The sequence below is a fragment of the Canis lupus genome, chromosome 19 (genome assembly GCF_011100685.1).
Source record: "Canis lupus familiaris isolate Mischka breed German Shepherd chromosome 19, alternate assembly UU_Cfam_GSD_1.0, whole genome shotgun sequence".
Taxonomy (NCBI): domain Eukaryota; kingdom Metazoa; phylum Chordata; class Mammalia; order Carnivora; family Canidae; genus Canis; species Canis lupus.
The window spans coordinates 40,031,094-40,043,790 of record NC_049240.1 but is presented as its reverse complement, the minus strand read 5'-3'; the positions used below and the strand labels follow the sequence as shown (position 1 = coordinate 40,043,790).

General features: G+C 37.5%; 1 protein-coding gene across 1 annotated transcript in view; it reads right to left on the bottom strand.

Moving 5' to 3' along the window:
• Positions 1-12,697, bottom strand: part of UBXN4 (UBX domain protein 4) — a 48,200-nt gene that overhangs the window by 4,516 nt on the left and 30,987 nt on the right. The window contains exons 7-11 of the mRNA XM_038565093.1: positions 11,703-11,757; positions 10,832-10,996; positions 8,190-8,317; positions 2,956-3,058; positions 509-640 (exon numbers count right to left, since the gene is read on the bottom strand). Coding sequence (XP_038421021.1) covers positions 509-640; positions 2,956-3,058; positions 8,190-8,317; positions 10,832-10,996; positions 11,703-11,757 — 583 coding nt within the window. The remainder of the gene's footprint in view (positions 1-508; positions 641-2,955; positions 3,059-8,189; positions 8,318-10,831; positions 10,997-11,702; positions 11,758-12,697) is intronic.

Here is a 12,697-nt window from a genome sequence, read left to right as displayed (position 1 = left end):
TGGTAAACAGTAGGGTCATACATAAATAAAACACTAAATCTATACATTAGACCAATACTGTATATTTCTTATTTTCTTCTCCTACTGGTCATCTTTGTGCATCTAAAGAGGTTAGAATAAAAGGTAAAAATTAAAATACTTTAGTGCCTCATTAGCAATACAAATATAAAACACAGGATAATGGAACAATAAATTAACCTAGCATTTTTGGACAATGTGAATTTACCCACAGTACATGTTTGGCCTTCCCTTCCACTAATTACAAGATATGATCAAAAGTAGGGGGCGCCTGGGTGGCTCAGTGGTTGAGGATCTGCTTCTGGCTCATGATCCTGGAGTTCCAGGATCGAGTCCCACATCAGGCTCCCAGTGAGGAGCCTGCTTCTCTCTCTGCCTCTCATGAATAAATAAATAAAATCTTAAAAAAAAAAAAAAGAAAAAGAAAAAGATATGATCAAGAGTAGAACAAATAGGACAATAAAGATAGAAAAAAAGCATATATACATACTGGCAACAGTACCACTGAAGCACTTGGGGCAAGTTCCAAATCCAGTAATTTCTTTTTATAATCTTCTTTGGTAAACTCCCTCCGAGGAAACATAGTTGCTAGTGAAAAATTACCATAAGTGTTGCCAACAGTCTGTAATATAACAATAAGTTTTAAAACTTTACAAAGATGCCTTTTTAAAGTAAGATATTACACACCCAAATGCATCTAAAATGACTGCTTTAATTTAAACTGCCTTAATTTTAAAGTTCATTCAGGGGCACCTGAGTGGCTCAGTTAAGCATCCGACTCTTAGTTTCACCTCAGGTTGTGAATCTCAGGGTTGTGAGTCGAGCCCTGTGTCAGGCCCTACTCAGTGCAGACTCTGCTTCAGATTCTCTCTCCCTCTCCCTCCCTCTCCCCCTCAGTATGTTCATGCTTTCTCCCTCTCAAATAAATAAATAAGATCTTAAAAAAAAGTTCATTCAAATGTAAACTCACAAAACCTTTATAAAAACTTTGTGCTTCAAAAAGTAGCTCAAAGCTATCAAATCCAATTATTACCTAAAAGCTTTTACAACTCAAAAATGACCACAAAGTAGCAAGAATATAGTTCCTAAAACCATATAAATAAACTGAATAAAAATGAACAGTTATATACCTTTTAAATATCCCTGCAGTTTGTCATTGGTTTTCACTATACTTTGGCAAACTTACATTACTATCTCTCTGATACACATTTGGATTATAGGCATTGCCTATTAAAAATCTGGAATAGTCCAGAACTTTCCTTTTATATATATATATATATATATATATATATATATATATATATATATATATATATATATAGCATTAGGAGTTACACGTCTTCCTTGTTTCAAAAAAATAAATGGTCCGTAGTCAATCCATGCTACACACACAATCCCAAATCCAGGAACCTACACTGGGCAGCAGCAACATGGTCACTTTCATGATTTTAAGTCACCTATACTTGTAAAATCTTAGACAACTGTTTCTCTCTCCCTAGAAGATTCCAAAGAAACAGACTAACACTTTTGTTTTTTGTAACTTTTTTCTTCTACTGGAGGTCATATATTTATCTCTCATTGTTCTCACTCTAACATGAGGACATAAAAAACACAAAAATTAGATTACTGAGATAAAGTTCTAATAGGACTGATGCAAAGATTTTTTCTCAGGTGGCTTCCTCTTCACTTACCTGTGGCAGAAGTGGTAAGACTCAGGCCAGGAGTAAGTACTCCCTTTTGGGAGGCCCCAAGTGGGACTCCAAGGCAAAAGAAGAATAAAAGAGCTACTGGGGGTTGGTTCCACTGTAAGATTAGGGAAAAAGAGTTTTCAAAAATGTTTTTACATTGCACAGCCCAACTGACCAGTGGAGGAAGGCAGACAGCTTTTTAGGTGTCTTCTCAGGATCCGTAAGTGAGACAGCAGACTAAATAGGGAAATGAGGTCAAGGGGAAAAATCTGAATCCTACTTTTAACCTTGAAAAGCTACATGAGACAAAGAGTAGGGCATACGATGAGCCTGGATCCTAAAGGACACCTAATGCCTAGATTCCATTTTGAAAAGGACTCAATCAGAGAATAAAAATTACATTTGACCCATGAACAACATGGGTGTGAACTGTGTGGGCCCCCAAAGACATGGATTTTTTAATAGTACAGCACTCTAACTGTAAGTTCTCTTCTTTAAGATTTTTCTAACATTCTCCTTTGTTTGGCTAACTTTATTGTAAGAATACAATACATAATACATATAACATACAAAACGTGTTCAACGGTTATTGGTAACACTCCTGGTCAACCGTAGGTTACTAGTAAGGTTCACTTTTTGCATACGGTATAAGATATACATGGATTTTTGACTATGTAGGGGGTTGGCAACCCTTTATATCCAACTGTTCAAGGGTCAAGTGTAACTGGAAATTACTCGTATCTTATTTTCTAAGATATAAAATTTCACATCTACTCAGAATTAAGGCCAAATTCCAGAAGTAAATTCCTGAAGAAGATACTTATTACCAAATAAAGATTACTGATCTTTAGGTTTGGCCACCTGGCAGATGGCAGGAAAATGGCAAGCCCCAAAGTGACCTACAGAAAATGTGAAGAGAAAGGAAGAAAAACTGCATCTTTTTACAGGTGACAACTTGCTCAGATTAGATCTTTGGAAAATCATTTGCAAAAGCAGAAAGTTTTCCAAAGCCTATTGTATGATACTGCAAATCCCTATTTTTGTGCAACAAACAGATATGCTTTTCCTATATGGCACTAATACCTGATGGAAGCTCCACAACACCCCAGAGGTGTCTGGTGCTTCCCTCCTGGAGATAAGTCATGACTTACACTCCACACATCATGTTTGGACATTTTCCCCTCCTACATTTCAGTAACCCATTTATTCGTCTACTTTTACTACAATTCAAGACAAGACATAAATTTACCTGTGCAGCAAACTGCCTTGCTTCTTCTAGAGGAGCATCAGAAGGGAACTGATTTGTAAAGGAAGAACCATCAGGGAGACGAAACTGGATTCTTGCAACAGTGCTATGAAAAAAGAAATTTAAAATCGACATCTTACGTATTCTCAAACAGTATCACTAAAAGAGAAAATGGAAGTGAAAGTAGGTTTTCCCCCACAATGTCAGACCTCTTCATTTATTATTTTTTAATAATAGCTTTATCAAGATATAATTTACATAGCATAAAATCCACTCTTCTATTTATTTTTTAGAGTGTTTTATTTTCAAGTAATGCCTACATCCAACGTGGGCCTCAAACTCACAACATCAAGATCAAGAGTTGCATGCTTCACCAAGTGAATTTTAATTCACTCTTTTAAAGCATACAATTTATTGGTTTTTATTATAGTCATAGTTGTGCAACCATCACTTTTTAATTCCAAAACATTCCCATCACCCTAAAAAGAAACCCTGAATCAATCAGCAATTGTTCCCTACTCCTCCCTCACCTAGCCCTTTGGCAAGCACTAATCTACTGTCTGCCTCTATGAATTTGCCTATTTCAGGCATTTCATATAATGGGACATAGAATGTGTGACTTTCTGGTAACTGGTTTTCATGCAGCACTATATTCTCAAGGTTCAACCATGTTGTAGTATGTGTCAACACTTCATTCCTTTTAATTGCTGAATAATTCAATATTTATAATCCCATAAGTGGTACACAGAAGGGTTCCAAAGTGTCCACATCCTTGCCAAGATCTGTTGTTCCTTCTTTAAATTTAGGCATCCTGGAGGGCATTAAACAGTATCTCATTGTGATTTTAATTTTCCTTGAGCATCATTTTATACGGCTTACTGACCATTTGCAGATCTTCTCTGGAGAAATGTCTATTCAAATCCTTTTCCTATACTTAAACTGGGTTGTTTGCTTTATATAAAGTTATTAAAAATGACTTTTGTATTCTAGATACAGGTCTCTTATCAGATATATGGTTTGCAATTATCTTCTCAAATTCTGGCGGCTATCTTTTCACTTTCTTGATAATGTCCTTTGAAACACAAAGTTTTTAGGGGCACCTGGGTAGCTCAGTGGTTAAGAATCTGCATTTAGCTCAAGTCATGATCCCGGGAGTCTGGGACTAACTCCCACAGGGAGCCTGCTTCTCCCTCTGCCTATGTCTCTGCCTCTGTGTCTCTCATGAATAAATAAATAAAATCTTGGGGGGGGGGGGGAGAGAAAGAAACACAAAGTCTTTAATTTAATTTTGATGAAGTCCAACTTCTCTACTCCTTTTTTTTGTTGCTTGTGCTTTTGGTGTCATGTTTAAGAATCATTCCCTTTTCCAGTATCACAAGATTTTCTCATTTTTTCTAAAAGTTTATAATTTTAACTTTTACATTTGAAGTAGATGATCCATTCTCAGTTATTTTTTATTTTTTATTTATTTAACTTAAAAAAAGATTTTATTTTAATCTCTTTTTAAGATTTTATTTATTTATTCATGAGAAACACACACACACAGAGGGGGGGGGGCGGGGCAGAGACATAGGCAGAGGGAGAAGCAGGCTCCATGCAGGGAGCCCTCTGTAGGACTCAATGGGGACGCCAGGATTGCGCCGTGGACCAAAGGCAGGTGCCAAACCGCTGAGGCACCCAGGCGTCCCCTCAGTTAATTTTTAATATGGTGTGAGAGAAGGGTTCAAATTCATTCTTTTTGGATGTGTCCAAGCACCATTTATTAAAGAGCCTATTCTTTCTCCACCATAAATACATGTTTTTTTTTTAAGGTTTTAATTTTTTATTTAAATTTAATTTAATTAACATATAGTATATTATTAGTTTCAGGGGGTAGAATTTAGTGATTCATCACCTGCATATAACACCCAAGGCTCATTACATCAAGTGCTCTCCTTAATGCCCATCCCCCAATTGCCCCATTACCCCATTTTCTACCCAGCTCCCCTCCATATAGTTTGTTCCCTATAGTTAAAGGTCTCTTATGATTTGCCTTCCTCTGTTTTTATCTTTTTTTCCTTCCCTTCCCCTAAGTTTATCTGCTTTATTAAATTCAACATTCAAGTGAAATCATATAGTATTTGTCCTCCTCTGACTTATTTCACTTAGCATAATACCCTTTAGTTCCATCCATGTTGTTGCAAATGGCAAGATTTCATTCTTTCTGATGGCTGAGTAATACTCCATTGTATATGTATTCACATCTGCTTTATCCATTCACCTGTCAATGCACATCTGGGCTCTTTCAATATTTTGGCTATTGTGGACATTTCTACTATAAATATTGGGGAAACGCATGGGTTTATTTCTAGAGACTCAATTCTGCTTATGCCAATGCCAATTCTGCTTATGCCTTATGCTAATAACACATTGCCTTGGTTACTCTTATCTTTTGTTTTAAAATTAAAAGTCTTCCAACTTTGTTCTTCCAGATTATTTTGAATATTCTGGGTCCCTTGCAATTCTGTATGAATTTTTTACGCAAAATTTTTGGCATAAAAATCACCTGGGATTTTAACAAGGATTGTATTGAATCTACATATCAGTTTGGGGAGTACTGCCTCTTTTTTTTTTTCTTTTCACCTCTTAAGCCCTTTTTGTATTGCCATCCTAACAATACACATATTTTTTAAAGATTTTATTTATTTATTCATGAGAGACACAGAGAGAGAGAGAGAGAGAGAGAGAGAGAGAGAGAGAGGCAGAGACATAAGCAGAAGGAGAAACAGGCTCTCTGAAGAAGTCCGCTGTGGGACTCAATCCCAGGACTCCAGGATCATGACCTGAGCCAAAGGCAGACACTTAACCGCTGAGCCACCCAGGCATCCTGCCATCCTAACAATATTAAGTCCTCTGATCTATGAAAACAAAAGTCTTTCCCAGTATTTACATTTGCGTTGTTTCAAAATGTTTTCTCATTCACAAAGTCTTACACTTTCATTAAATATAATCTTAAATATTTTATTACTTTTGGAAAATAGTTTTTATTTATTTATTTATTTTTAAAGATTTTATTTATTCATGAGAGACAGAGAGAGAGAGAGAGAGAAAGGCAGAGACACAGGCAGAGGGAGAAGCAGGCTCCATGCAGGGAGCCTGACATGGGACTCGATCCCGGGTATCCAAGATCACGCCCTGGGCTGAAGGCGGCACTAAACCGCTGAGCCACCCAGGCTGCTCTGGAAAATAGTTTTTAAAAAGGAGTTTTAATTTATTTTGTGAACTCTGTCCTTCATTGGTTGGTACTGCTGACAGAAAGGTTCATATAAACATTTACTGTCTCCTTTAACTTCACCCTTCGGCTCCCCATACCCTTTGCTTTTTCTCTCATATTCTCTTCCTCCTTCCTCCACTAGTACATATGCAACAAAAAAGGGAGTATTTAATTCCCCAAACTCTATCAACTAAATAAGGACTGAGAAATCATGATTATAAAATAAATGTAATAAAAATTGAAAAAATAAGAAAGATAAAAAGTTAGTTTTCCTGTGGTGTCTGACTGGCTTAATCTGTGAGCATGCAACTCTTGATCTTAGGTTTTGAGTTCGAGCCTCAAATTGGGTGTGGAGATTACTTAAAAGTGAAAACTTAAAAAAAAAAAAACAAAATAAAACAGTAGTTTTTCTAATTACAAAAGTAATGCTTGTTGATTTTCCAATATAGAAAATATAGAAAAGTACAGTGGCATGTAGGTAGCTTAGTTGGTTAGGAATCTGCCTTCAGCTCTGGTCATGATCTCAAGGTCCTGGGATCAAGCCCCAAATCTGGCTCCCTGCTTAGTAGGGAGTCTGCTTCTCCCTCTCCCTTTGCCCCTAACCAGCCCCGCTCATGCATGCACACTCTCGCTCTCTCGCTCTCACTTTTTTTACTTCAGAAAAAAAAGTACAGAAAATACTAAACATAATCCAACTAGGATGTACTGGAAATCCTATTTTTGTCTTTACAACATATTTTTGTTTCTGGAACTGTCTTATCCCTGTCACCTGTCATTCATTCTGATATGATTAGCAGTAACATTTTCCCCACCTCCTCACCACAGAAGTGGGCATGTCAACTCCTCCAACCAGGAGCCAATTTAAGCAGATTCAGGGATTGATCTGAAGGTGGCCACATCAGCCAAATAAGGCCAATCAGAATTCTCAGTGGATGATATGGGCTTTGAGAGTTCTTCCTCTCTGGGATCAGGGGGCTCAAGATTCTAAAGATGCCAAGAGGCCCTGGGTTCACCTGATCTCATCATAAAAGTTTCTCTGAGAATGAAGCTAAAACAGGAAAAAAAAAAAAACCCCAAGAGATTAAAAGAGAGAAAAAGGGAAAAAATGGTATCTTTTATCCCTGGACCTAGCTATGTCTAAACAAAATCCATCAATGGAAATCCCAACTGCAGAGCCAATGGATTCTTTCTTTTGCTTAATCTTATTTGACCTGAGATTCTCACAACTAAAGAATCCTAATACATCATTTCAATGTATGTGTTTTCTGTCTTTTGAAAATTGCTTTCTTTCTTTTTTTTTAAAGATTTATTTATTTATGATAGACACACAGAGAGACAGAGAGAGAGAGAGAGGGAGGGAGAGAGGGAGAGAGAGAGAGAGAAAGGCAGAGACACAGGGAGAGGGAGAAACAGGCTCCATGCCAGGAGCCTGACATGGGACTCGATCCCAGGACTCCAGGATCGCGCCCTGGGCCAAAGGCAGGTGCTAAACCACTGAGCCACCCAGGGATCCCCTGAAAATTGGTTTCTTGAACTTTCTTTTAAATCTTTTTTTTAAAAATTTTTATTTATTTATGATAGTCACACACACAGAGAGAGAAAGAGAGAAAGAGAGAGAGAGAGAGAGAGAGAGAGAGAGGGGCAGAGACATAGGCAGAGGGAGAAGCAGGCTCCATGCACCGGGAGCCCGACGAGGGATTCGATCCCAGGTCTCCAGGATCGCTCCCTGGGCCAAAGGCAGGCGCTAAACCACTGCGCCACCCAGGGATCCCTTGAACTTTCTTTTAGAAGTGATTTATTTAGTACTGTTACACTGTACATTCACATTCAATGACAAATACCACTGGCAACTGCCACACTGGTCATTACGTCCTATTGGAACTACTTATAGCCACAGCACACAACAGTGTTAAAAAGCAGCTCACGACTGCTGTTCTTCTCAGCGGCCTCGTACACACATATAATTTAGCAGGAAATAAAGTACCTTCTTTCTCTTGTAGAAGAGTCCCTTTTGACTTCCATTTCTGCCTGTTTGGCCTGCAAAGCAGCAGCTTTAGCAGCTTCTACTTCTTCTTTTGTCTTTGCAAAACGAGCTGCTCTCTCCGCACGGTCCTTTAAAACAGGTATTAGACACCAATTATCTTTCATTACTAGAATGATCTGTTCACACATTTCTAAACACAAGGAACAAACATAAAAGTACATGAGATTCTTTTTTTTTTTTTTAATTTTTATTTATTTATGATAGGCACACAGTGAGAGAGAGAGAGGCAGAGACACAGGCAGAGGGAGAAGCAGGCTCCATGCACCGGGAGCCCGATGTGGGATTCGATCCCGGGTCTCCAGGATCGCACCCTGGGCCAAAGGCAGGCGCCAAACCGCTGCGCCACCCACGGATCCTGTACATGAGATTCTTAAAGCCACCTGTAAACTTTATTACTCTGAATCTGTTACTTTTTAGTTTTATTAACTGTCAGAGACTAGAGAGTTGTTTATTAAACAAACAAGGACTTGACTTTGGTTACTATTGTATCATCAGAGCCTGAAAAAAGTCTAACACACAGTAGGTAATAAATATTTGTTGCCTAAACAAATGAAGAACATTAAGGTTGACATGGCTTTCATATGTATTACAACTGCTTAATTCTAAAAGCAGTTGTTGTAAAGCCATCCTAACTTCCAACTTGATTTGTCTTAATGTTCTGAATGTCCCAAAAAAGAACAGTTGTGACTACAGAAGAATAGAAGAATGCTATGTAACCACTTCCTTACTTTTCTAGGGATTTCTTTTTTTTAAAAGAAAGGCAGAGTGCCATATACAGCACCTCATCTGGATGTATTTGAGTCTTAAAAGCCTAACTACATTCTCTGATAAATGGACCTTGAGAGCTTGTTTAGACGCTTTAGCAGGGGAGTGCAGTTTCAGCAGGGACACACATGGAGCAGTGAGAGGAAGGGGACATGTTCCCCAGCCAGTTCATGTCAAACCAACCCTGGCAATCAATGGCATGACAGATGTGGCAGCCAGATCATCCTCACATCCCTAGAGAATTTTTGAAAACTATCTTTTGACTACTGATAAATTCATAACATAGAGAAAAATTACTTAGAAAAAAATCAATTTTAATCTTTTATCAAGTTTTTGTTTTAATTTCAGTATAATTAACATACATTGTTATATTAGTTTCAAGTGTACAATATAGTGACTCAACAATTCCATACACCACTTGGTGTTCATCCGAAAAGTGCACTCCTTAATTTCACCCATTCCCCCACCACATCCCCTGTGGTAACCATCACTGTGTTCTCTTAACTATATAAAGAGTCTGCTTCTTGGTTTCTCTTTATCCTTTGCTCATTTGTTTTGTTTCTTAAACTCCAGATATAAGTGCAATCATATGGTATTTGTCTTCCTCTGACTGACTTATTTCATTTAGCGTAATACTCTCTACCTCCATCCAAGTTATTGTAAATGGCAAGATTTCATTCATTTTATGGAAGAATAATGATATTCCGTTGTACATATACACCATAACTTCTTTATCCAATTTCAATTTTTAATGTGTATATACACATGTGTGTATATATAAATATATATAAGTATATATAAAGATATATAAATATATATGTATATAATATGTATAAATAAATTTATTTTTAGAGGAGGTAAGGGGCAGAGGGAGAGAGAGTGTCTTAAAAGCAGGCTCTAAGTCCAGCATGGAGCCCAACATATGGCTTGATCTCACAAGCCTGAGATCATGATCTGAGCCAAAATCAAGAGTTCGCCACTTAATTGACTGAACTGCCCAGGCATGCCCCCCCCCCCCCAATTTTTTTTTTAAGATTTCATGATTAAAAAAAAAAAAAAAAGATTTCATGTATTTACGAGAGAGACAGCAGGAGGAGACAAGTTGAGGGGAGAGGCAGAGGGAAAGAGAGAAGCAAGTTCTCACTGAGCAGGGTGCCTGATGCTGGGCTCCATCCCAGGACCCTGGGATCATGACCAAAGGCAGTTGCTTAACAGATTAAGCCACCCAGGCACCCCCTCAACTTTAATCTTAATTATATTTTATATTTTTTTGGAAGAGGGGGAGCGGCAGTGGGAAAGAGGGAATTTTTTTTTTTAATATTTTATTTATTTACTCATGAGAGATGGGGGGGTGCGGGGGGGGCAGAGCAGAGACACAGATGGAGAAGCAGGCTCCATGCAGGGAGCCCGATGTGGGACTCGATCCCACGGGTCGAGGGACTCGATCCCCTGGGTCTCCAGGATCATGCCCTGGACTGAAGAGGGTGCGAAACCACTGAGGCTACCCTGAGAGAGGGAATCTTAAGCAGGCTCCACACCCAGCTCGGAGCCCAACAGAGGGCTCAATCTCACAACCCTGAAATCATGACCTGAGCTGAAATTAAGAGTTGTCCGCTTAACTGACTGAGCCATCTGGGTGCTCCTTAACTATATTTTAATATATAATTTCTACTAAAAGGAAGCTGAAAATTGGTACTATATGAGTCACTAAAATTTACTATTTTTGTGTGCATGGCCTAGTAGTAAACCAAAAAATCACTGAGTGTAGAAAAACAATTGCACTAGAGTCAAGCATTAAAAATAAACTTATTACTCACCAATGCAATCTGTTGTTTTATACGCTCTCGAGCAGCTCTATCTTCTGCCTTTTCTCTGTTTCTTTCCTCTAACATTCTTTTTGTTAATTCTTCTTCTTGTTTTCTTTTATAATCCAACATTTCCTTCCCAGTTTTTCTCCTCTCAATTTCCTTCTTTATTTCTCTCTAAATTAAGAAAAAGTAAGTCTTATGAGCTCAAAGACAACTTAATAATCTGCCTTAGAAATTATTTTATATGCAGGGAAAGCTGGTTGTGGGGCACAGCTAAAAGGAATTAAATAACTTCATAAAATTTAAGGGTCTAGAAGAATTTATAACAGCATGGGTTAATGGTCGAACATCTGTCAACTTAAAAAATTCTTAGCTAGTGTTTCTATTAAGGTTATGATGTAATTTGAAAAAAGAATTACAGGTCTTCAGTTTGTAAAGTAAATGTTACCCTCTAAGGACACAAAGCAGACATTTCTTTGGCATAAAGAACTGATAACTTTCTGATATTCGAACCTCATAAATGGTGCACCAGAATGTGGAAACATCAGAGGAAAAATTCAGCAAAATCTACAAATTTATTTTGCATAAAAAAGGCACTTAAGAATTTCATCTGCATCAAATTCATACAATTTTAATTCAATTCCCTTTCTTCTTACTGTAAAAGACTCACTGTAGAGGGAAAAAGATGGGCCAACTTATTCCTAGCAATTTTCAATAAAGCAGAAAAATGGTCCTACTACGGAAGCCAAGTACTTCCCTTCACTGTGCTGCAACAGTCAACTGAAAACAGGAAGCCATCCTAGGTCTGCCAAATTGAGTATGGAGTCAAACATTCCCTCACTTAATGGAAGAGTAAAATGATGATACACATAAATTTTACCTGTTCCTCCTCTTTCCTTTTCTCTTCTCTCCTTTCCTCGAGTTTTTTAGTGAGTCTGTATGTAAAAAGTAGTACATTAATGGAGATACATCTTATTAAAATAATAATAAATAATACTTATTATTTATATTTATAAAAATAAAATAAAAAACATCTAGGAGATTCCTTTTGCTGAAACAACTGGGAAACAAAGTAACAAACAAAAAAAGCACCTTAAAGCAAAGCAACAACTCATCTGCCTGGCTGCTGGCCCCAAGAGAAATCCATAATCAGTGAGTGGGAGCCTATAAGAAGCCTAGTTCCACCTCCTACTTAACCATTAGTTCTCCTTCCCCCTACCAATATATCTGATATTGATTTAAAAATATACATAACCATCTTCAATAAGTACATAATTTAATGAGGTACAAATGCTTTCCCCCTTACACAGAGGTAAACAGCAACATAGCACAAGTTGTTAAAAGTAAAAGCAAAGAAATTGAAGGTTAGCATTTATAAAAACTGATTATACCAAACATTTATAAAAACTGATAATACCAAAACTGATTCCCAACTGTAAGGTCATCAATTAAAAACTAACAATTATGAAAGGAGACAGTAGTAATTAATGACTGTACAACCTAGTGCATACATTAAAATCCAATTTTGTGATATGTAAATTATCTCAATTTTTAATCATTAAAGGTACGATCTCAGAGGAATTTCAGTTATACTGGTGTAAGTATCTGCTAAACTTAGTCAAACAATACGAGCCAGAAATCAAGGGAGTGCTCAAAGAATGATGGGGACATACATCAAAGAACGAAGAGGATGTCACTAGCAAATCTATAGCCATATGTGCATCAAAAAAGAATAAGAGATATGAACTGTAACACAGGGGAAAAAAAGGATCCACAAAATGTCTTCCTGCTGAGCAGAGTGATAAATTGGTACCACTCTGGATAACTGGCAAGTATGTATGGCCCTTTTCTGCTCCTGCAAATACACCTAAAAGA